The sequence below is a fragment of the Tyto alba genome, unplaced genomic scaffold (genome assembly GCF_018691265.1).
Source record: "Tyto alba isolate M040663 unplaced genomic scaffold, T.alba_DEE_v4.0 Super-Scaffold_2, whole genome shotgun sequence".
Classification (NCBI taxonomy): domain Eukaryota; kingdom Metazoa; phylum Chordata; class Aves; order Strigiformes; family Tytonidae; genus Tyto; species Tyto alba.
The window spans coordinates 22,500,632-22,526,119 of NW_024881282.1; the positions used below are offsets into that span (position 1 = coordinate 22,500,632).

Sequence of the window (25,488 nt, forward strand, 5' to 3'; positions counted from 1 at the left end):
GCGGCGGAGCCCCGGGCCGGGGTGTCCCCGCCACTCGCCTGATCGCAGCGCGGAACCGGGGGGCAGCGGGCGGGGCCGGAGCCGGAGCGGAGGAGGGGCCGGCCGGGGAGCTGCCCCGCACGGCCCCCAGCTCTGCCCTACCCGGAGGCCCGGTCCCCGCCCGCCCGAGCCCTGCGGCCGTGCTAGGGGACAAGCCTCGGGAAGCTCCGGCGCTGACGGGAGGCGGCAACCCTGCTGCCGCCCAACGCGCTCCGCCACGGGGCGAGCGAGCAGCGACCGCCCCCCGCCTCCTCCTCCTCCTCCTCCTCCTTCCCCCGGCGCGGAGCCCTCAGCGCTCCCGCCGCCGGGGCGGAGGTTTACGGTGGGTCCCGCCGGCATGCGGCGGGGCGGGCAGGAGCCCACCGGGCCGGCTGCCGCCCCCCACTCTCTTTTTTTTTTTGGGGGGGGGGGGGGGGGTGCCAGGGGGCCGGTAGCCGCAGGTGCCCGGCGGGGTGTGGCGGCGGCGGCTCGGCTCGCACCGCCCCGGCTCCTCCCCGCCGGGGTCCTCGCCGTTCTCTGTGCCTGCCCCCCCGCCGCTCCGCTCCGCCCTGAGCCGGGCCGTGAGCGGGGCATGGCGCCGGCCTTCGCCTGAGGAGCCGGGCCGCGGGGAGAGCGGGAAGAACGGGCGCCGTCGCCCGCCCTCACCGCGTCGCCATGGAGGAGGACCCGGAGCTGGAGAGGTGAGGGGCGGGGGGCGCGGCTGAGCGGCCCCGGAGCTGCCGGCCTTGGCGGGGCCTGCCCGCCGAACGGGGCCCGGGCAGCGTTGGTGCGGGGCCGCCCGGGACGGGTCCCCGGGGGCCCAGCGCTGCGTGTCGGTGTGCGGCGGGGCGGGGCGGCGGGCTGTGGGACGGCTCCTCCCGGCGCCGGGCCTCGGCTCTCGGGGCGGGAGGCGGAGGAGAGGAGAGCGCTGAGCCCGGCCCGGCTGAGCCCGGCCCGGCTGAGCCCGGCCCCAGGGCTGCGCAGCCCGCGGCTGGCTGGTGCTCTGGCCCTGGGACAAAACTTCGGAGCCCTCGCTGAGGGAGTCGCAATAGAAAATATATCGAATCTTCCTACGTGATGGGGAAAAACAGTACTTAAAAAAAAAAAAAAATCAACTATTCTTGTGGTGCGTGCTGGTACCATTTAGGAAGAGGATTGAGAAGTGGCTCATCTCTCATCGGTTGTAATTTGGTAATTAGGTGTACTTGGTAAAATTAAACAAATGAATAAACTTCTGTTCTTACACATTTCAAATTTCCGTGTCGGAAATGTGCCAGTTGACTAATTGTTAAAATTGCCCTGTGCCTTCTGTGGAATAATATAAATGCTTGTCAATTATTTTGTCAAAAAATAAAATTGCTTTCTACTTCGCATTTCGTTGGGATGAGAGGATTCAACTCGTTGTGCGTGCTGAGTTACAGTGTTCTCAAGCAAACATTGAGGAATAAAATGAAGATTTCTGTTTTTGGATACTCAGTCACAGTAGGCCTCTTACTTTGGCTTTAGGAATAGACTTTAGGTGTTTATGTCACAAATTTTGGGGGTGTTTGTATTTATTGGATTTTTTTTTTTTTGCAAGCTTGTTTGTGAGTAACTGCACTTTTCTTAGGGATGTTTTTTTTTAAAAAAAAACATTACAGTGAAGTGATGAGCAGAAGCTTTCTGACCTGTTCTTGTGGTTCACCCCCTTTTAAGAAACCATGTCTGAAAGTGCTTATAAAAAATAACTTGTTTAAACAACTTGTTTCTGCTTCTGGCTGGCAAGTATTTTAAATGAGACAAGAGCAATAGCACTGTGGTGGTGGAAGGGCTAGAGAGCATAATGCTTTCTAAGAGGCCTTTAATTCTTGGTAAGCTACTTCTGCTCTCAGATCATCAGTTTAATAATTAAAGCTTCTTTCTGTATATGGATGAATGTTCATTTAACAAGTGCCATTCCAAACTTAAACCTTTTTCATTCATAGCAAATTGAAACCTGTTCTTCCATAGTGTCTGTTTTCTGGCTGCCATTGCCGTGCTGGGGACTCGGGGTCGTCTGGGCGATTCAGGGCATAGCCGCTCGCTCACTGGCTACAGCCAACTCCTCCACAGTCTCCTCTTGATGCTCTCCATCCCAGGAACCAGATTCAAGGTTTTATCCTGCCTCATAGCTTCAATGTGAGTTGGGATTTGCTCTTCCCTTTCTGTGGCAGCATGGTTGATAACGACAGTGAAGCTCAGTATTACTCATTGAGTGGTACACAGTAGGGTTTAGCTGTCTGCTGTCTTCAGTCCATGTTACCATTCACCTCCGTATGTGTTGAATAATCTCCGAACACATTATAAGCACAATATAGTGTGCTTGATGATTATCACTTTCTGTCCTGGATCCACCTATCATTAGTTATTTTTCATAACAACTTGTTTTGCTAGTAGCACCTTGAATTCAGTTCATGCTAGATGCGTTTAGATGTCACACTTGGGTATTTCCTACTCTAAATATACTTCCCGGTACAGTCTTCAGGAGTCTAATACAGAGCTTTCTTTTAACCTTTGGTTTACAGACATTATTCCTTAGTTTTATGTTGAATGACCTGTTGATTGTACTCTCCTGTGAGTAGTACAGCGATGGTAGTTAAGGTTTATAATTTTAGTCTCTTTCTAATACGGCTTTAGCATACAGAAAATGTAATTTCTGTTCTGTAGCCACAGTGTTAACTATTTCAGGTAGATTTTTAGTGTTTAAAATTGGATGTATTTGGAATATTTTCAGTAGTCTATCTCTGAATTCAGACTCTTGCAATGCACAAGTCTTAAATAACAGCTTAAGATTTTTGTATGTGTTGTTTTTACTTACTTCACCATGGGGAGAAAAGAAGTGCTGCAACTATTTTTGTGCATATTTTTTCAAGTCTGAAGCGAATTTTGTGTCCCAAAATTCCAAACACTGGTTTGTTAAGATGAGTTATCCTGGGGTTTTTTATTATCTAAGAAGAGGTCTCTTCATCTTGCATGTACTGTTATATCCTTACTGCCTTGTTTTCCTACTATTATTTTTCAGTTTTACTGTGTCTGACTCTCACTTGACCTTGTGTTTGATGTTTTCCTCACTTTAATAGGAAGTGATAGTTCCTACCAAAGCTGAATACTAACTTGCAAGTTACCATGTGACTGTTATGTGCTCTGGATTTTAAAAGCCTAAAAACTGTAAATATCACAGATGTGTAAAATAGTAATATTTGCTACATTCTGTTGAGTTATTTTCTCTGCTCCATCTCACCCGGTTACCTTTGTTGGAAGTATGAACTGACGTTTTTTCATGTGAACTTGCTGGTGCATCACTGAAGACCCAGAGTCTTCAGATACAGCGTGATTCTGAGAAAATTCTACGCTAAATTCTATTACCATATAATTAACGGTATTGTGAAGATATGGCCCAAGAATGACTTTAAAAAAAAAAAAAAAAAAGTTACAAACCAGCTACTGGGAACTGTTTAGTTTGTTTCCCCTGCAAGCACCTGTTTGTGGTTTTCCTAGTTTATTTCAACTAAATATCCTTTGGGATAATACAGAGATCACCATTTTCATCCCTACCTACAAAAAAAAAAAAAAAAAAAAAAAAATCTTTCTTCCCCCTCTTCTTCCTGTATTGTCCTCATGGTTGTTCTGTGTGTGTGAAGCACAGAAAATAGGTAATTTCTCTGCAAATATAAAGGAAATGGCTTTGTTATACTGTGTGTCCAAATCCTTCTGTAATCTGTTCTGTCTTTCAACAGCGATAAATATTTCACAACCTTGGATACCATACCTTATGCAAAGTGCCTATCAAGCTTGTTTGGAGCATCATTTACTTGGAATTAAGTGTTTCCTAAGGAGATGCTGCTCTGAGTCACAGGGAATGCTACAGTTCTGTAACAAGAGACTTGTAGTTGAGTTGAGAATCAACAGTCTTAATATTTTTGCTTGACAGTCATCCCAAATACACTTTTTAACAAGTAAGCTTTGTGCCTTGGAGGAATGAATCGTTAGTTCTTACTATTGTTTTTAACAGTTAAAATTGAAGTGTCAGGATTCAGTGTGCCATTCTTTCCCATATTCATGGCAAAAAAGTGGTCTGCAAGCTAAAACCGGTGTTTGAAATGGAGTGGTATGTTCACTACTCAAGCGGATGAGAATGTCAGCAGAGAAATGTGCTGCAAATAGCACTCATGGGACTGACAGAGTATTTAAATAGGTACAAAACCTGATCGACAAAGAATGAGAGCATTCACGTACCCGATGTGGAGTGTCTTTGCCTTTGAACAAATGTTAGAAAGTTTGTGGCATATTTGTGCCATTTTTTTCATTCTTGCTCTTAATGCTGTGGTTTAGGCTTTATTCTTGGCATTCCTTTTCACCAGTTTTCTTATTAAGTGTGAGCAGATAGGACAAGCCAGCTCACAGGAGTTAATTATAAATAACACTGGCTTTCATTACCATTCCTTTATTGTAGAAGGCAGTATCTTCAGTCCTTTACTTGACTGAAGGTTTTGATATTAATTATTCAGATGTAATCAGAATACCAGCATCCACTTCTATTTCCAGTCCCATGCATGGTTAAAAATTAGTTGTATAGTCAGCATTAAACTACTTTGAGAAAACTGGCTTTAAAACCTGCTAAATTTTCTCCTGGGCTTGCAGCTTGCTGTCAGGACCTAGAGTGCCTCAGGAGGTAGGTTTGGTAGATTTAAGTGTGATTTTTTTTTTGGAGGGGGGGATCACAGTAGCTGAGCAGCCTGGCCTTTGAGCTTGAAATGGGAGTGGTATAGACTGCAGGCGGTTATTAATGCTGTGAAGGTCTTTCACAAAGGTGTGTTTGATAAAGATGTCCTTTCTCTGATTCTAGGAGATGTTGAATATGAACGCTGCCTTCCTCCTCCAGGTCTGTTGCACTTCTGTAGCTGATTGTGTGCTGTGAAGCAATTCCAGCAGATGTATTTTCATTAAGAGTTTTCATCAGGATCTTTAATGAGATGATGGCATGGGTGGAGATGGCAGAGGTGGTTGTTGTTAGGTTATGCGCTGAGAACTCCCGGGCACACCCACAGAGGACTAAAGAGAGACTGTGGTGGATGGGGGGAGCGAAAACTGCCCAGCTCTGGCTTCTCCCAGGCTGATCCCCAGAGCCAGCAGCCCATCAGTCCATCTCCACGAGCCCAGGGGTGCACGGTGCCAGGGGGGAACCCACAGTAAGGATTCAGGAATTCACATCTCTGGGCCTCTCCCAGGGCTGGTCCCAGGAGAAAGCCTCGGCCTCCAGGCGTGAATCAAGATGGGTCAATGCTGGAGCACCTTTGGGACTGAAGAGTGTTGCTGCCTAGAGGCATTATGGGATGCAGAAGAAGAGCGTTTTGAGATTGCGTAAGGCTTGTTATGGGATGTGCAGAGGAGGAACCAAAGGCAGGGAAAGGGATAGGTTCAGGTGATTTGGGGAGAAGCAGGAGTGGGAAGATAGAGCAATAAGGGGGTAAAAAGGTCTGGTTGTGGGTGAACAGGCTGCTGGTTGGTACACTTGTCTGCCTGTGCCTTGCGCCTGATCAGTGCAGTCTGTCCTGTCTTCCTGTTAAATTCCTCCCTCAGTTTTTCTTGGGTGAGGGACTCTATTTGAGGGAAGAGGGTCCACATCTCTGTGCTAGCAACTAAAGTCAAACTGTGGGTCAGAGGGACCGTGTGTCTGTGGTGCCAGCAACTGGAACAAGTGCAAGTCTGGATGCCAGCAGTTGGGCTGGAATCCTGGGCTGGAGGGCGGGGTGCCAGCAACCAGGAACACTTTGTGGAGTGAGTAAAAAGCAAGTGTCAGCCACTGGAGTGAGATTGGGGACCTCATCATCTGTGCTGCAGTACTGGAGCAAGTGTGAGTGTGTGGGGAAGTGTGTGGCTGCTAGTAAAGGTCAAGCTGGATCAGGCGGTGAGCAAGGTGGGAGCTAGGAGGTGAGCATGTATCTCTTAAGAGCAAGACCACGGGAGAAGCTGGCTGGTGGAGGCACCGAGCAGTCCTGGCCAGCTGCTGGAGAGACTGTAAGATAAGGGGGTCTCCAGGGGCAAGACTGCAGTGGGGTCAGGTAGTGGGGGACCAGCGAGTCCCCTGTGTGACGCTCTGTACCAGAAATAGAGTTGGGCTGAAGCCTCGGGGGCTCCTACACCCAGCCAGAAAGAAGAGCTGTTGGTGTGAGCACTCTGTGTGTCTGTGATCTGTGTGGCCAGTGGTGTATATGTTTGGGAGGAGGGGAGGGTGTGTATCAGCCTGCTGGGAGTAGATTTTTCAGCCTTGCTGCTGGTTGGACCTGGGCACGGAGCTGTGGCTGCCTGGTCTCTCAGCTGTCAGATCCAGCATGATATGTCTTCTTCTACCAGAGCAGTCTATAATTACCAACACTGGGTGGTCTCTGTAATGACATGGTGTTTTCATTGCCTGTAACTGTATCAGACATATCTCTTTATTAACAATTATTCATTTTTCAGACTGTCTATTTGATTGTTCAGAAAAAATGAAGAAGCTTTTTCTCTGAGTGAGGAATAGAAAATATCTCTGGTTTTGCCTGACTTCAGAGCTTTAAACATTCTCCGGTTCTTGGCGCACATGCATTTGTGATGAAAGTTGTTAGGGTTTATGCAACAGCAGCTTTGCCTGTAGCCTTGGAATATAGAGGAAAAAGTCTTAATCCCTCAGAAATGTAAATAGGTCTCGGGCCATACTCTTGAAGATTAAAACCATCACTGCTTATACCTTCGTGCTAAGGTAAATCTGCAGGTAAGATTGGTTGGCCAAAAAGAATTGCCACAGCAAGTTTTAAGTGATGCTTGCTATAAAAGATGCCAGAATGATGACAGTATTCTTAAATGTGTCCCTGTCCCCAGTTTTCCCTCCTGTCAGTCCCCCAGGGTTTGGATGGTTCTCATGTGAAAGTTGAGTGCTGCATTCCCTTTGCCCATGCTGCTGCTCTTGGAGTTGAAGCTGGCAGCCACAGGACTGTTTGTATTGTAACCAAGCTGTAAAAACGAAGAGAGCGAGGAATGCAGAGTCCCGAGAGGCCTCTAAAAGCAAATGTAAAAACCTTGTTTGCATAGCTTCTAAGCTTTTGGCTTACTTGTGTAGAGGATATAAACTCAGTGAGTGGAAACATTATTTCAAAGAGGATCTGAGCATTTTTTTTCATTTGTCTGTGGAAGTCGAAAGGGCCTTGTAAAGGTGCAGCAAATAAAAGTGATGTTGAAAGACCAATATTAGGAAACAGTGTTTGATAAGAAGGTGTTGACTTAGAGGCTACTGAGACGGATGCCAGGTCAGTCTGATCTTTGATGTAACCAGAAGAAAAAAGAAAAGTCTCAAATACTTAATGACTTGTAGTTCCTACCAAAGTTAATAGAATCAGTGTCACCTTATTAATTTATTGTGATGTTTTCCCTAAAACTGAGTTGTAGCTGTTTAAAATATGTGCGTGTGTTTTATTAGTGCTTTGTAGCTCAGATACTTTGGTTTATTATTTTAATTATAAAATAATTACAGATTGCATATTATAATAATAATGACAGGCTTTTCATCTACCTCCTCGTCAGGCTTCTCAAAACAGAATCACTAAGTTTGGTAACTGTGGTAAGTAAAAGACACTTCTTTTTCCTCTTTCCTTCCCTTCATCGGGCATTGCTGTTTGAAGGCTCAGGACAACCTTTTATAAAGGCCATGTGTTCCTGTTATTATCACTAACAGACTACTCAGATAGCAAATTCTGGGTCTGGATAAAAAAATAAATTTTGCTGTAATTTTATGACCTATGTATGCAACATCTCCCATATTCCAGTGGCAGAGCCTGTGTTTCTTACCCTTTTTTTTTGTTCGTGGGGAGTAGCCCACACACCCCACTGCTCCTACCTGGGAAGGCAGCAGTAGCTGGCAAGGTTGCTGACCCTGTACTTAGCATCTAGGTGCAGGTAACTTGAACGGGTGACAGCTTACCTGGGCAGATACTCGCTTTCCGTGAATGCCTGTGTTGTTACTGGAGATGCAACATGTCCTCGCAGTCACCTATACGCTGAAAAAAAATCTGAAGTACCCCAAGCCCATCTGCTACTGAGATCCTACTAATAACCTTATATGAGAGAGAGAGAGAGAAAGCCTTCTGTGAGGAACCTTAAACCAATGTGCCATTAAAAAGACTAGCGCACAGAGAAGCGATACTATGATTTTTGGTGTGTTCCTGTGCTATTGTTTCTCTAGAAGTCTTGGACTCTTTCATTTGCCAAGCCCTTCAAATGCAAACTCTCAAAAGAAAAAGTTATGACCTGTGAATATTTGCATGGCTGTCTGGCACAGATCTCGGCTTTTGCTGGATGGTATGGTTTCCCCTTGGAAGAAAGGAATATATATATATATGTTGATCAGGGATTATTTACATGTTGTTTGAGAACTTGTGACTGATTCTGGAAGCTCGTTTAGGAATCTTTAGCGAAAGTATTGCTTGCTGGGAATTACTATAAAGTCAGGAAGTAATTCCGTGAGAGCTGGTTGTAAGTATAAAATATCAAAACTATATTCAAGCAGAACTGCAGAGTAAATGTAGAAAGAGTAGCTGCACATTGGTGTACATTACACTTGTACTTATTTAACACCAATTTGGGTTTTGTTACTAGGGAAAACCAAAGTGTGCCTAAAAGTAATGCAGACAGAAGAAAAAGTGTGTCTGTTTATAAAATGTCACCAGCCTATCCTAATGAATGAATCCACAATCACAGAAGTGAAGGGAGCCACATAAAGGCCATAACAAACTGAAGAAGGTTACATCTAGACTGACAGGTGTAGGCTGCTGAGTAACTGCATAAAATTTTCTCATTAGCTACTGAAGGGAAATCTCTACTGCTTATATTCATTCCCTGTTATGCACATGCAGAGTATGCATTTAAAGTAAGACCTCTTGTATTTGCTATGTAGACTTTCATAACCTACGTGGTAATAAACCACTGTTACAACCCGGACTGGGAGCCCAGGGAGTCATAAAGGTTCTGTCATCCCCTTGGGTTAAATTAAGGTGAAAAAACACCAAATTGGATTAAATTAAGGCGAAACAACAACAAACGACCAGTTTAAATGTTTTACTTGCAGTAGGAACAACTTAAATTTGTAAAAGGGTAGTAAGCAGTGTGGTCTCTTATTGGTAAATTTATAAGATAGAAAAGGAAAGGAGAGGAAGAGAAAGGAAAAGTCTGGTTCACCACCCAGGCTCCGGTGTTATCTTGGGTCCAGTTATCTTGGGTGGTGGGTGCACACGTAGCGAAGTTTTCTGTCGCCTCTTATGTTCAACTTTATCAGCTGATTAGCATACTAGACCAAGAGAGACAAGTATTTCAGGAACTCATGTCCATGAGAGATGAGGAAAAGATGGAGCGTGGGTTCTGCACACATGTTGAGGAGAAATGGGGTGCACCAACCCCCTTGTCCAGTTGAGTCGGTGATTGTGCTTGCCCCCTCACCGTTATTTTTTCCTCAGTTTTTGCTTAGGTCATTCTGGTGCTTGTTATCTATCTCTCTTATCTATCCTTCAACCTGAACATATGGTTTCACTCAGTCCCTGTTTCCCTCCCTTGAGGCTTATCTAAGGAGTTTGGCAATGCAGCCACAAGAGTGTGAAGCAGTGCACCCTTCGATACACTCCATGCTTCCTGGGGCAGCGTTCCTTAGCTAATCACAAAGGCCACAGCTTGCCAAAGTTTTCTGTGTAGATTAATGTTTGAGGCATTAATTCCTTCAGTTCCTTACAACCACTGTTAGATGTTTAGATCCCACCATTAACTTGTTAGGTCTTCACATGGACTTGCCATATAAATTGTTTGCTTTTCTTCTCAGACTCATTTCTGGTATTAGGTGATAACTCCACTTCTCTAGTCTCAATTTTGGCTTGACAATGAAATTGAACACTCAGCCTTTAATCTGTGACAAAACAGCAAAATCCTGTTGTGCTGATAATACCATAATAACATAATGGGACATGGCTTTCTTGAAGTTTGAGTTGAAGTTTGTGGGTCTGTTTTTGCACAGTCTACACACACACTTGTACTATCAAGATGATGATTGTGTTGCTCATGTATTCCCAGTGCCAGCAGCCATTCTGGTTCATCATAGCTGGGAGAGCTAAACAATAAATACCCTCTTTATTACCTCCTCCCTTGAGTTCCTCAAGCCTTCAGTCTTACCCGTGTCAGTGTTGTTAATGTTTAGCTTCCTATATTGGGTATTACGGGTAATTGCATAGCTTTCCTTTTCTGTCTTGCAGTTATTTTTGGTTGACATATATAGTCCCTTACAGTTAAATAACCAAATTGTTAGTTTATGCATTCAATTTATATAATAAATGGCTCACATTATATGTTCATTGGCTTTCCCATTAACTTCAACCCTGTACTGTAGAGCAGTTACTTAAGTTTTATTTGAGATTGAAATTAATTCATAAAGAGAACTGAAAGACTGACATTGCAGGAGTTATCTATAATTTGCATCATTTACACTCTCCAATGACTTTTTATGTGAGCATAGTTGTTTAATTGCTTTAGTGTTAGTCTGTCCAGTTTGTTCTAGAAGATGCTGGTAACGTAAAGGTTGGTAGTTTTGGCTGGTGGTGGATAGTCACAAAGATGGGGTCTTCCACTGTTACACAAAGCTAGTGCGTTTTGACAACTGGTAGTTGCAGTGATTTTACTGTCATCTGACTGCTTGCTCTTTTACTGGTGGTGTTTGACTGTGCTCAAAATAGGTCTGCTGTGGTTGAAAGACTTTAGGAAGAACCTAAGTGAAGTGACAGCAGGGAAGAGCATTCCCAAGGTGAAGTGATAGGGACTGTGCCTTTCAGTCTAGTACACCAGTTTTGCATACTTTATTTCTACTCTTCAGTTAGTATTGCAACTGTTGTATTTGCAACAGCTTTAATTGGTTTTAATACGTCAAAATGTTTCTTTTAATCTTGGTGCATAGGAATTTAAATTATCTTAAGAAAGTCAAGGTGATTTTGGTAGCCTCTTTATTGCTTAATTCATTACAGTGAAAAAGCTGTTCACTTTAATTACATAAACGCATAAAAGTGGGAAGTTCTTGTGTTCTGCAAGTCATAACTTTTTGCTTTTCCTTATATTTAGGAAGGCTGTGGAAGAGTTGCTTAAAGAGGCAAAACGTGGGAGAACCAGAGCTGAAACAATGGGAGCTATGGGTTGGTAAGTTGTGCTGAAAGGAAATGAATGTTTTGACCGATGTCAAAATAAATGTTACATTTAATGCATGACAGAAGTCTCTACCTTTTCATTTGCTTCATGTTTAAATAATTTGCCTTCATCCAGGTATTAATTTGTCTGGGCAAAAATTTGAGTCCAGATAAGAAAGAAGTTCAAGTAAATTCTGCCTGCATGAAATTGTATGTCTGAATGTGTTGAAGTCAACGCAGTTGGAAAACTAGGAGTACCTGCTGTAATAGTATTTCCTTATAATAGATAGAATTGCAAAGTTTGGATTGGAACCTTGTGAGTCTTTAAAATACCGGGTAGCTTCAGTGTGCATGTACTTACATACTGGCCATGTGTTCCGGGGTTAGATTCTGTTTAAGTTAAAAGAATTCATAGCCTGACAAAGAAACTTATATGCTTAAAACAATATAAATAATAAATGATCCTCTAATAGAGAATCCATGTGTAAATTGCAGCCAAAAATGAAGAAGTCAATATAATCCAATTTTGGAAGGAGGCATATTTTAACACTAAAAAAAAAAACCACTAAAACCCAGGGGCTAATTTGTATAGCAAGTGGGAAAAGAACCACAGTGTTTAAATATTAAATGAAATACAGTATTAATTCTTCAATGCAGTATTTCAGTTTTTACAGCTAGATTATCATGGAATGTAATGCATGTAATTGTAATTAAAGAAGTAATAACATGCTGAGAAGAGTCATTCATCTTAAAATAATGTATATGACTTTGATAAGAAGTTATTGGATCTAGGGATGTTCACACAAGTAGTGCACCAGTTGACTGCATTAAACGCACTTGTAGATAAGGTTTGGCTTCCACCAACAGTAGTAAAACATAAGCCTGCGCTGTTAATGAAGTTTTCAGCTGATTTCTTGGCTATGTTTGTTTTAGTAGCTTAGAAGAGATTAAAATAGCATCTGTCTGAAAAACGTTAATCCTTGATGTTTTCTTAACAAAGTTTGGGGTTTTGGTATATTATACCCAGTATTTCTGCTAGGGATGCAGTTTATATCATTTATGTTAAAATAGTTAAATTGGTTTAATCCCCTAGAGTGATTATAGCTATACTGATCTAGCCTGCTTTTAGCCTGTCAGCCTTGTCAGATGGCCAGGTAAACCAGTGCAGATGATTAGCACTGTAAAGTGGTGCATGCATCTAGTTACTGTGAATTTGCAAGTTAATTCCACATATGGAAACTGAAGATTTCTGTTGGGAGATAACCAAGTGTCCCCGTGCAGCTTCGCTGCCACTTGTGCAGTTTGGAATACCTGTCAGGAGTGTGTATGGGCTTCTACTCCTGACTCTAGATACTTCTTAGTCCTTGTCCATAAAAGAGTAGTGGTTCTGCTTAGCTGGCTATAATGATCAGCGTGGGGTAACGCGGTTTACTAAAGCCTGATGCCCAGGACCTGCCAGAGTAGGGGATAGCCAAGGCTGACCTGTTCTTCAGAAGAGCTGCAGATTCCACTAGAGTGAAATAGTGTCTGGCTAGGCCAAGGTTGTGTTAAAGGTGTAGGAGGAGAAGATTGTCAAGAAGACTTCAGGCAGAGGAAGACTGTTGACAGAGGGATTGGTGTGGTGATATCCTGAACTGAGACTGTTGAAGTAAGGATCCTTTCAACTGCAGCGGAACATGAGAATAGCTATACTGGGTCAAACAAAGGATCCTTCTCTGCAGTGCCCTGTCTCCACCAGTGGCTGATACTCAGTGTCTAGGAAATGGAGGAACAAAAGTACAAGAAAGTAACAGTACTTCCTCAAGGTACTATCCCAGCTTCGGGCAGTCTGCAGCTCAGGATATCCTGCACTCGGTTTATTTTTTTTATATATGATGTTTCTCCAGAGATTTTTCCCTATCTGAATTTATCCTTAGAGAGCCTGGTAGCAATCCCATTTGTCACAAATCTGCTGCTGTAGAGTTTGGCATAGGCTAGTGTACAGCTGGTATATGTGGTCGTAGGGAAGGTATAAAGTCCCCCATAGGCATAATCTCAGTAAGTCCTTGGTGTCTAGTTCTGCAAGTGCAAGAGATGGAACAGAGCTAGAAGCTGCCATTACTCTCTCCCCTTTAACATTTTTCATCTCTCATTGTACTGTTCTGGTCTTTCTGAACTGGCCCAATAACTAGGTATTGCATAGATATATGTGAGAGGTGAGGTAACCAGTAAGATATTTGGAAGGAAAGTTAACTATGCTCAGTTGACTGATCATACTCCAGCAAAATGCCATCAGACTTAACTGATGTTACAGTAAATCCTGAAGGGCTTCAGAAATTAGGTCCAAGACTGACATATAACTTTGCAGCTGTAAACTACTGAGAGGAAGGTAACTGCTGCTCTGAGCTCTGTGGATAGCAAATGAAACGAGCAGAAAAGTCAGTTCATGAAAATGTATATTAGTAGACCAAATCCAGGAAAGCATAACTGGTAGAAGCAAAGAGACAAGGTCCAAACTTTGGACCAACTTGTCCAAAAACACAGTCTTAACAGGTGAAACGCAAAAACCTTCCTTCCTTGCCAAACTCAAAATGCTTACAGGTGTGTTTCATGAGGACTTCTGGGATTTCCTCAGCCCTTTGTCAGAGGAGTCCTGGAGAAGAGATGCACAAACCCTGGAGACATCTAGTGTAAGGCCATCAATCCTGCATTGACACTGGATAGTTGAAGCAACTCGGCCTATGAAGAAAAGATTTGTTCTGCCATCTGTCTTTGGGTAAGGAGAAGCAGAGGCTGCTACTGCTCATATTTTGCTGATTCCAGTTTATGTTGCTCTCCAGCAGCTGTTGAATACTGGGAAATGCATTTCTGGAGTCAGTGGCATTTGACAGGAGTTGGTTAAAGGGAGGCATGTGGGGAGGTGGCATTCCCGGGGAACTATATTGTTCATACCATTACAAAGGAATAGTGTCTCCTGGTGGGTGTTGATGGCAGCAAAACCTTAGCCAGCAAGCCTCTGAGCACTGTTTTGGGACTACTTTCAGGTTCAAGCCGCTGCTCCGTTACTGTCCAGAATGATTAATTCTCCATAGCTCAAGTGCAGTTTTTGAAGAAGTTCCTCAGGCATCCCTACTTAGCTTTTTGCTGTCTCCTCAGGTAAGATGGATAGTCAGCTGCTGTTTGAACCTAAATTGCAAGCATCCAAGCTAGCACAGCTGACAAGGTACAGAAAAATTGTACCAAGCAGTCATCCTTTAGCCCACAGTCTCTTAGTCAAAGATTCAGGCTTGAAATATGGGACAGTGGTGTTAGTATTTCTTCCAGTTTGGGAATGTTTTGCAGGTGTTGCATTGTCTTACAAGTTTGCCGTGGATGATACGGGTAGGTGCTGCAACCTGTAAGAGTTAGATGCTAGTAGAAGAAAGGCTTGTCCCAAACAGGGAGGTTGGCAGTGAGAACAGGCAAGAGCTTCTGCAGGAAGGGAAGTTTTCCAAGACTGTGGACACGGAGCAACTGTCAGTATTGCCATTGAGCTCTTAGCAAAGAGCCTTAGCTCACTGGCCTCCGTGCTCTCAGGGCTGTTCAGATTGGCAGTGTCTGGGTCCATGGCAAATTAATCTGAGAAATACTGTATATTTGTGTTTGTAGATCCCACATTATTGACTTATTCCTTGGATGTCCTCAAGATTCTTGCTCTTGGCACTGCAGTATTTCTAGTTCCTGCAATGCTCCTTTTGTACGTACTCTATGGCCGTAGTGGTTCTTGTTGGGGGTCTCCTATGTCCTGATGATACCGCATGATGTAGATCCTGATGGTGATGTATGTGGTTCAAGCACTAGTAGAGATAATCACAAGTAAGAAAATGTGTGAGAGAAGGGGAAAAGAGGATCCTCTTCTGAAAGCATCTTAATCCTGGAAATGTTGAGCAAAAAAGAGCAGAATCTGTGGATGAATCTCAGTGGTGATGCTGGAACTTCTGAGATGAGAAAAGGCATCAGAGCAGTTGTCTAGAAGTTAACATTTGAAGGGCCAACTGGATCCAGAGTGGAAAGTTGTGGACAAATAGTTTAAGAATACTTGAAATAGATAAATTTATCCTTGATTCACCAGAGAGTATTAGACACAGATGGAATAAAACTGTAGGATATTTGGGGGTTTCCATCATGTGTCTAGGTAAAATCAAGCTAACAGCTCAGCTTTTTTGTTCCTCCTACGTACGTAATTCATAAGCTCCCTTAGACACTGGAGTTAGGTCCCATTTTAAGGGGTTGTTCTGCTTTAATTGAGAAAGGCAGTTAAATGCCACAGAAGCTACTGTGTTGAAAAGTTCTAGAGGCTTATTTTTTCTTTAATGTATAGGTCTAGTCTTCAAAGATGCTGGCAGCAAGTGAGATAAGGGTGAACTGAATGTAATCTTCTTGGCTTACTTGAAAAGCTTACCTAAAATAAGATACGGAAAACATGGTATGTTGGGATGGTTTGTTCAGCTCTGCATTGTAACAGCAGATGAAATTGCAAAAATAAGATAAATTTTGGAACCGTTAAATTATTTTTAACCCTATTTCTTGTAAAGCAATCCTAGAATTGCTTTCATTCCTATAGATAGCTTTCTGCTCAATACCAGATCTGCTAGAAGTACTTCAGAATACAAAATAAGATGGAGCTAAAGCATTTGAGGGCAGTGAAACTGCGAGATGCTTGTGTTGCATCTTGTCTTTGAATGGGTGTTGCATGATTGTGCAGAAACACTGCAGTGTGATTCCCCTACATCTTTCATTTCGATGTGAAGAGGAGGAGAAACAGGGTATAGACAGAGACTGCAAAGTAAATATGTTAAAATCTTGTGATCAGAATACAGGTTCCCATCCAAAGTCCTGCCGGCTGTATTTAGCTCCCAAGACCATACATAAAAGCTTGCAGTGTCCTTCCAGGCTTGCTCTTTTGTGAAATAACCCTGTGAAAGGATAACAGCCTAGATTAGTTGATTTGGCAAAACAACCTCTAACTGCTTCTTTTTTTTTTTTTTTCCTTCAGCCACTCTTCTGTTAAGTACTGTATTTAACATGGCATTTTGGAAGTGGTAGAAATGTACTTGTAAGTTCATCCATAATGAACTTCATTTCCTGGAAAGATGTGATTTACTCTATGCTGAAGCTGACTGTGCCAAGCCTGTTTGATATGTCCAGTTACTCAGCTGAGAAAAGGCTGGGGTGCATGACACTATTACTCTTGCATTTTAAATGTTTTACTGATAAGAAGTTGTATGGTACACTTCTGTGCTGAACTGCACTGCTACACTTGATGACAGGTATTGGCTGGAAATTCTGTGTTATTGCACGGAAGTTGGTTTGAAATGTCAAAAGTAGAGTTAAGATTTTACCTTACCTGTTCACAGTAACGGATTTAATCTTTTTTTCTTGCTCAAAATGCGATGTTGACTCTTTGTCATTGCATAGCGGAGAGATTTCGGGGTGTGAGACTTATCTGTGGAGGGGGACAAGGTTCTCTGGGTAGGAATAGCTTGGTTTAGCTTATTGGAGCATGCAGAGCAAAAAGTGAACCCTTCCTTACGTTGCATGAATACATTGCTACAGAAGTGGAGTCTGTTTTGTAGACAAGACCGCTCTAGAACTGCGGGTTGCATGCTTGCTTTGGTGAAGTCAATCTTCTCACCATTACAAATGCTCTCAAAGGTATCAGTGGCTTAATACAGTTCACTTTTAATCTTCATGGATCCATATATACCATGGGTATATGTAAACATTATGGGCGTGTGTGTGTGCGCGTATGTAATGTAGCACATGCCATACATATCATTTCCTTTAAGATTTAAAGGCAGAATTTGTTCTGTTGAAGTCTGAGGTCAGCAAAACTAAGGACTAAGGTTTCTTCTCAGTGCCGTAATTTACTGCTGCTCCATGCAAGCCCCCGGGCTCGCTTTTATCACTCTATGACGGTGAACTAATGGCATCTCCTAACTGTCTCTGAAGCCCTGAATTTCTCATCAGTTTTCATTCTTAGTATAGCTCAGGAAGCACTCACAGTGCCAAAAAGAAATAAATACTTCAGCAAGGTGAATTTATTCAGGGCAGATTGTCTCATTCTGGTGCTATAGATATTAATGCTTAATCAATGCTTTAGCTCTTAAGAAAGAACAAGCGGAAGGAGAAAAATGTGAAATAGTTTTTTGCCTGGATGCAGCCTAGAGAAAGGTGCCCTCCTTGGTAGGAAATGTTGAGGTACAACAGTTTAATGCTGGCATAAGACATACAGGGGACTTAAATGTTGGCTGTTTCGTGTTATGTCTTGAGTATAACCTGTGCCATGGCCTGTTCAGCACCATGTTCATAGCTGATGTAGCTTGAACATGTAGCTATTGATGTAGCTATTCTACTGGCATATGTTAGTCTTGTATTTTAACTCAGCAATACAGGTAATGGATAAATACTGCCTCCCTAATTTACAAAACAGCTATACTAGATACAAATCTAGACTTTTTTTTTTTTTTTTAACCAGGATTTGAGAAAAACAGTGTAGATTTATATGTGTAAAGTTGAGAAAACTCTAAAACTAGCTATGCCGTAGAAATGTGTCAAGAATTAAAACAGTGTGGCTGTTTAGTGTATACTTCTAGAATTACTCTTATAAGTCCTTGGAGGATTTAGGGCAAGAACAATTATCAGTAGTGCTTAGTAGGCAGACCTGAAGCAAAGCCATGGTAAATGCCATGTCCGGTTAAAAGTCATGAAGTGTGATAAATAATCAGACGTGATCTTTGTTACAATTTTCTCGTTGTTCTGTTACCTCTGAATATTCAGAGGTGTCAAAGGTTTTTAAATGGTCAGGGTATGGTTTCTACATTTGCACAAAATATTCAAGTAGAATAGATGATCTTAACGTTGTGGTGTTAGGATTCATTGACTCCATAGTTGATTCAGCAAGTGGCACTGTGATCTCAAACAGCTCTGCTTTTTTAGAGTAATCCCAACTTCATTAGCATGCAGACTAAAAATGTTGTGAAGACGAACACCGCGGTGACTCCCACTATAAGTGAAGTCGTCTGAGTGATTTCTGCTTACTGCAGGAATATATTCAAACTTGGTTTTTCTCATTCCATTCTGTAAGAAGTGATAAATTGAGAATAAGTAGACTACAGCTGATACCACCAAGATAAATGAAATGTACTGTACTTGTTTACTAAAACTAGCTGATAAATTATGTGCAAAAGTGTTAACCTGCAAGAGGAGAACGTCAGAAACAATTGAAAAGAATTGGATAAGTATCCATTCTATTTAAGAAAAAGAAAGAAAACATTTTGTTTGGTGGTTGCCAGATATAAGCTAACATTTATGCGCCTCGTGTGTATGTTTCATTGCTACAGCTGTTGGGATTCATCATACAAGTGTATCTTTTACTTTCTGAATATCTCAGTTCATTAGACAATGCTGACTTTAGAAGATTATGATCTTATAAACTATTCCAATTTGACTTAGAATATGTTACTAAATATTTGATTCCTGAATACCTAAGCTAAGCACCATCAACCTTAAAATATCTTCTCATCCTCTGCTTCCCCCTGCACAGACTGTGGATTTTCACTGTATTGAAGTAGAGTAATTTTCATCCTATAAAGAGTAAGATAAAAGGAGAATGGAGACAACCTTGAGCATATCTTTCTGTACTGAGAGTTTACACTAGGTGGCATGCAAGGAAAGCCAAAAGCACGAACCTGTCTTAAAGTTATTGAAGTTAAAATCTCAGACTTGTTTCAGGATGTTTTTATCTTGTCTTTTGATCACTTTTAAATGTCTTTGCAGGTTGAAATGTCCTCTTGCTGGTACAAATAAAAGATTTCTTATAAATACCATCAAAAACACGTTACCGTCTCAAAAAGAACAAGACCAGGAACGTGAGCAAAAGGAAGACAGTAAGGAACCTGAGCCAAACAAAAGCAGGAAGGAAGAAAAACCAAAGAAATGGAGAATTCACCCATACACACCCAGCTTTCAGTCCAGAAGGAGAGTCAGCTACTCTCCTCCGAGGCACCGGAACAGAAACCAGCACACAAAGGATAAGCGTGAAGAGCGATCAAGCAAACGATGAGGAGAGTGATGAATATGTGTTGTTACAAGCCAGGAATGTCATTGAGTGTCGGACTGCAGGGATGTCTCAGTTTTTCAGGAAAAGATGCTGTTCAAAACTGAATTTTGAACCGAGTTGCTTGTGTGAGAAATAACTTTGAGGTAGCTTTAGAAAATATTTCTTTGCGACCTGTAAGAGAAAAGCAAAGTGCAGCATAAATCTTTCAGCTGTTTTAGGACAGACATTCCTTTCCCTTTGCTCCATTCCTCTTTCCCCTTCTGACTAAGCTTAGGGTCTTGGTGATGGAGCACGAGACGTGTCACTGTCCTATACAACTAGTTTAGTTATGTCCCTCTTTTGGAAATAAATTTAAATTAAGCAGAAATTTATTTATTGTGCAAAGTTGGCAGAACTTCTTTGCTGCTAACCAATAAAGAAGTTTTGTGTGTTTGGGTTAGTTTAATTCTACTGAATCTAGACGAAGGGAAAGCTGGTCAGTGCCTGGCCAAGCACATGCATTTTGTATAGAATATAAGAGTTTGCTTTCTTTAGTATGAAAAGAACAAATTTAAAATGGGCACCACTAGTTTTGCTTCCCAAGAGGAACTACCAGGATATACTGCTTTTGCTTGTTGTTGTATATTCACAAACCTGTCATAGATAATAATAAACATTACTCCTGAAAAGCCATAACTGCAATAATTGTCTCTGTTTAGACTTCCCTCTGTAAGGAAATGGTTTGAACAGTCTGTTGTCATGGTGCTTTCAATACAAACCTTGAAGACAAAATTATCGTGTTCTCTGTCCACTGCTAGGAAGTTTCCAAGGAAATGTGTAATACTAGAAATGCAGAGGTGGAGGTGATACTTAAAAACAGTCAAATGCTCACTTTCCAAGCCTGTGTGACAATTCTGTAGTGGTACAGTTCTTAAACTTGTGACTTGGAGCACATACAATACACATCGGCGTACTCTACATCTCACTTCTGTTTGTGTTACAATAACAAACTTCCGTGTGAAATATTTTGTACTTCAGTATTCTCCAAAATAATTGTTTTGAACATAGGTTTCCGTTTTTAAGTGTGTTGACAATAAAATGGAAAATGTTCGTTAAAAGTGCTTTGTGGAATTAATGTTCTTAGTGGGTTTCTTAACTGGCATGGGCCTCTCTGAAGGGAAAGGAGGACAAGGACTTCATGGTCCTTCAGTGTTGTGTCAGGGCAAGAGTGCCACCTATGGGCTTATCTATACCTCGTCTTGCTATACTTACCTGTCGCTCTTGGAAGGACAGCGTTAGCTGGGAGGTGGGGAGACCAAAGTGGAGATCTGCTGTGGCCGAATTTTGATGCACGAGAGCTGGGAATTACTCTTCCGAGTCATGGGAGGGTAGTGAAGCCAGCGCTGAGCCCACTGGTGGGTTCCAGGGCCAGCTTATCTAGCAAAGTGGGATACTTTCACATTTCCACTGAGGAGCTGTGGGTAGTGTCTGTATTTTCCTGCAGGAACTGTAACACTAGAAGACAAGACCCAGCCTTTCAGAAAAAGTCCAATTATTTAAGTGGGATCAGTAAAAAAGCAGTATCTTTGGAGAACGTATGACTATCTTAAGTTTAAATAAGCAGATGTTGTTTACAGTCCTTATTTTACTGGACACTGGTTTTGTTCTTAATAATCCCTTTTGGAAGGACAGCACCTATTATACTAACCCGGCTCTGCTGCAGTGACAGTGCTGGATGGATGTGGCTTTGCAGCAGAGAATTCATCTCACTGTTAGTCAGGACTGGGACTGGAGTTCCACAGAACAAACCCCCATGAATTCTTGCTGGTTTGGCTTGAGGTGATAACACGGTGTTTTGAGAGCTTTTCCACACCCCTTTAGGATAACTGCTGTTGTTGATTCCGCATTAATTTAAGCCAGGTTTTCAGGTAGGGAAAGTGATTAGAATAAGCTTTCAAATTCAGTCTTGCTTATTGATAGAGAGTGCTTCACTTCAATGCTAGAAATGCTCAACTAGAATATCTGATGTGACCTAAACCAGATAGCCTGTCTTCTTCACTGGTGGTAGATTCATGTTTAATTCCACTTTTTTTCTGATTTATAGAATATACGTGAATTACTAACCTTTCATTGGTTGAATCTGTATTTTAGTGCTGTCTTTCGTAAGTGTATATAGTAAAAACAAAAAAAACCTGCTGCTTATTAACTGTTCTGAAGGCAAATCTTCACCTGCTGATCACTTTTTCAATAAATAATTGGGTGCATAAAGCCAGGTATGTATTGTGTCTGCAGTTGCTCATACTGTACAGCACCAGCATCACATTTATAGTGTCTGAAAGAAAGGATTTAAACCCTGAAACTTAAAGCTTGAACGTGACTTTTCAAAACGTGTTATCAACTGCTGTTAAAAACTCAGACCACTTGTTACTTGTAAAAGTGCCTAGTCCTTAAAATAAATACATCAATAAATAAATAGTGTGTTCTTGGTCTCCACTTCCCATAGTAGTGCGTTGCAACCTACTCACGTGGGAGAGGAATCCACCTCAGGTTAATGCTGCTGCAGTGATACTTTGGAGGTGTTTCTTGTTTATCTGTGAGCTACTAATGTCTTTGTTTAGTTTCAGTGCACACTGTACAGATAACAGTTTATTCAAGTGAGGCTGTTGTCTTGCCATAGCCACAAGAACTTGTTAATTACACTTTATTATGAGGTTGGACAGAAGGCCTCCAAAATGTTCATTTTGATCAACCTGATACTGAATGTAGATCACAAAACGACATCAGAGAGAAGGAGAAAACATTTTATGATTGAGCCTTATGAAATATTTTTATTAGTTTTCACTGTCAGGGATGCAGTAACATGCAGTTCTTACATTCATTGTACAAACTCTTCTCTTTTGTAAATCCAATTTGAATTATTTACAGTGAATCATGAACGTCCAAGAAAAGCCCAACAGATTTCACGTATAACACAACTTAAAGGCAAAAATACACCCTGTTTCTTAGACTGATCCACTCTAAAACAGAAGTTTCTGGAGGTGTAGTTGTAGAAGCGTTCCTGAGTGATTATGAAATTTCTACAGAAAACTAGTTAACAAAAGAGATGTAAATGTTTGAAGGTCAATGGAATAATGTAGCAGGAGGGGGTTGCTTTTCCTGCACAAACAGAACTGGGTTTTGTGTTGTGGCTGCACATTGATCACAGAGAAACATGTTTCTTCTCCTGCCCTATCTGAGCTCTCGTTAATAATTATGTGGTTTCAGTTAATTAGGCTGGAACAACGCAAAAGTAGACTTGCTTGGATAAGTAGCAAGGAAACCTATTCGGATTGTGTTTGGAGAAGGATTTTACTCATTTTATCAGTGGAGTCACTGATCCACCAAATCTTTATTCATGTGAGTGATCTTTGCACTTGCAAATAATCCTGTTGTAGCTCACCATCTATGAATGAAACTCTTGTCTGCATTAATATACACTCTTTGTTTTAGTGACTGTCAATTGGAAACAATCAAGAGTACATGTTGAAGAGGGCATAGCTCCAAATAAAAAAAAAAAAAAAGCCTTTAAAAATTTTGCAAACTACATATATTCACACCCTCATTTCCAGATACAATAGTCTTAAGACAGAAAAAAACAAATACTTTTATGCCAAGTATTTAGCAGCCTTCTCAGAGTATCAAATGGACACTGGATGTATCTGCATTATTTATTTTACATCAGTTCAATATTGCTTAGACTCTAAATTTACCAAATACTGTTTTAGTAACTCTCAGGCCGTCACCCCACACCTTATAAAATGCTTCTAGAAGTCTGCATCTATATTGAATCTCAAAACATTGAATCTCCACCTGTATACAACAGAAATAAACTTTTGTTTGTAAGGGGAAGCAGGAGAAATGCTGTTCTTACCAAAAATTGCTGTCCATACAATATTCACAGCTACCCGGAAGTATGAGCTTTGCGTTATGACTGGAATGTTGAGCCAAATAGTTGAGGCTACAGAACGGCGCAAGTTCTGTTGTAGTTGTCCCAAGAGCATCCCGTGTGGTTTATATTGAGATCGCATAGGGCCGACCGCACAAAGGCTGTGTGAGAAGCGGTGTGACGGCCTGGGGAGGGGCTGTCGTCCCCTGCAATGGGAGCGTAGGTCTCCGGAGGAGAGTTCAGTTCCCCACCTACAGCTCCCTGATGGGATCTTAGGCAGGTTTTCTCATCGCTCTGGGTACGTCTGTGCCATAAAGAATAGGTTTTGCGCGACGATGAGCACTGTAGGCTGTGTTTCTCACCCACCTGCTGTCCTCCCGGCTGCTCTGCAGGTGGCCATCAGCTTTCCCGTGTGGCCACGTTTGACAAAGTCCCACGGGCTTGTGCAGCCCTGTGGCCTCCAGACCCCGTAGGCCCCACTGCCACGAGCCTTGACTGTGGATGTGGACAAGCCACAGCCACCACAGCTTTGGCAGTAAGCAGAGCATAACTGGGGCTTAATTTCTCCCCTACAAATGGGAATTTGAGATGTAGGAATACCCAGCATAGATACGTAGGGTTGCTTTGAGAAAACAGCATCACAGCCTCGTGTCGATAACCTCAGGCATTCTGTATTGCCCGTAAAGCACTATTACGGGCTGGAGTATGGTATGGCAGACTCACACATTCTGCCATCTCAGTGTCATTGCAGGCTGGAGCATGGTCACAAAAAGAGCATTACAAGCATATGACACTGCAGTCACAAAGGCAAAAATCAAAACTTTGTCAGAAGGTGAAGGCGATGGCGTCCTTAATGGTTTGAATGAGAAAAAGCTGTCTAGACCACAGTAAAAAGACAGTGTAACTGAGGGTTTAATTGGACTCTAAGTCTCAAAGTACAACCCCAGAGAGCTGACGGACTCTTCCTAGTGAGCAGAAAGTAAATCCTGCTCTTCTCTGTCACCCTGCCATCTGCACTGCTTCAGCTTTGCGTGGAAGGAACCATGGCTCCTCCATCTCACCCAGGTCATGTTTCCTTGGGTGGCAGATGCAGCACAGTGAGAGTCTTCCCTGCTCTCTCATCAGTCCTGACCCATCTCAGGTCTGTGCTGAGGTGGCAAAGATCCTTAACGTTTGTCAGCCTTAAGGCTAAAGGCACAAGCGCTAGAACTTGGTAGAGTTGACTCTGATGCTTGTCACAAACATACAGTCATTAGAATAATAAAGAAAAACTAACACATACTGTAGCTAAGCTACTTAATCTTTTAAAATCCTTTTAAATTGTGTGTTTAGCGGTTTTAGTAAAGTTCACCTTGTGGAGATCCTTCCTTGGTTTGTGCCTGCGTGGTCACAGCTCCAGCGGGTTGTCCACAGCAGGGCTCCAGCTTGGGGGAGTTCGATTTTGTCATGGAGGATCTGAAAGAGGAGCATGAACATAGGACCATGGTACGAAAGGGAGAATGCAGGGATGTGGGTTGGTGTTTGCTTGGGCAATCAGCAGCCGGAGTAGTCTTAGCGTGGTCTCACTTCTCCCGCCTGCCAAGCAGGAGCACACATATTTACCTCCAGCCGGGCATGACCCTGGTCCTCTGCTCATCATGAAACCCATGACCCAGCCAGGCTGTCTGTACTTTCCTGGTGCACATGGACAGGAATGGGGAAAGACTGCAGAAAGTGCTACAGGAGCAATATTACACACAGCTGAATATCAATTGTGTAAGTACAACCAAAGTCTGGATTTGGGAAACGTGGGTGGGAATTCTGCTTGAGACTCTGCATCTTCTGAATTCTCCAGCTTTTCCTGGAGAGAAACAGCCTGTGTCTTTTAAAACATGCCACGAGGGATGAAAGTTTGCCCCGCTAGTCATTCAAAATGTCTCAGAGAGAGAAAAATGCTAGCAAGCAGCTAATCCATCAGGAAGAGCAACGACAGACACTTCCTGATAATGAGCCATTGTTTAAGTCCAATAATAAGAATGCTAAGAAAGGAGTATAACACATGAAGGAAATCAGGGCTCTGCGTGAGCTATTGCTTTGTCTTAATTCTGTATGTTACATTCAAATACAGTTTTCTCTCCCTACCATAGTGACAGACACCAAAGTAATAGCAAAAGCCAAAAAGAAGGTGAGCAAAATAGTTGGCGTAGTCAATCTGGGTGTCTAAAGTTGGACAACTCTGCCCACAGTAGACCCCTAAATTAAAACATCACTCCTCAGCATAATCTGCTGTGTTGCTGTAACAGCAG

At 42.3% G+C, this 25,488-nt stretch overlaps 1 protein-coding gene across 2 annotated transcripts; it reads left to right on the plus strand.

The window, feature by feature from the left end:
• The first annotated feature begins 23 nt into the window (after positions 1-23).
• On the plus strand, positions 24-19,971 carry POLR1D (RNA polymerase I and III subunit D). 2 transcript variants are annotated; one of them, XM_032990989.2, is made up of 3 exons: positions 24-361; positions 11,158-11,232; positions 19,017-19,971. In XM_032990989.2, exons 2-3 carry the CDS (start codon positions 11,216-11,218, stop codon positions 19,300-19,302), a joined length of 303 nt encoding a protein of 100 aa, XP_032846880.1. In that variant the 5' UTR covers positions 24-361; positions 11,158-11,215; the 3' UTR covers positions 19,303-19,971. The 2 variants fall into 2 exon arrangements, with proteins under 2 accessions (XP_032846880.1, XP_032846879.2); XM_032990988.2 differs by lacking the exon at positions 24-361 and adding an exon at positions 436-719.
• The last annotated feature ends 5,517 nt before the right edge of the window (positions 19,972-25,488 follow it).

What these genes read in the sequence shown, in the direction of transcription:
- POLR1D (XM_032990988.2), top strand. Translation starts at nt 694, where the DNA reads ATGGAGGAGGACCCGGAGCTGGAGAG. An exon ending in GAGGACCCGGAGCTGGAGAG is followed by an intron (nt 720 to 11,157) that starts GTGAGGGGCGGG and finishes CCTTATATTTAG; the next exon opens with GAAGGCTGTGGAAGAGTTGC. An exon ending in ACAATGGGAGCTATGGGTTG is followed by an intron (nt 11,233 to 19,016) that starts GTAAGTTGTGCT and finishes ATGTCTTTGCAG; the next exon opens with GTTGAAATGTCCTCTTGCTG.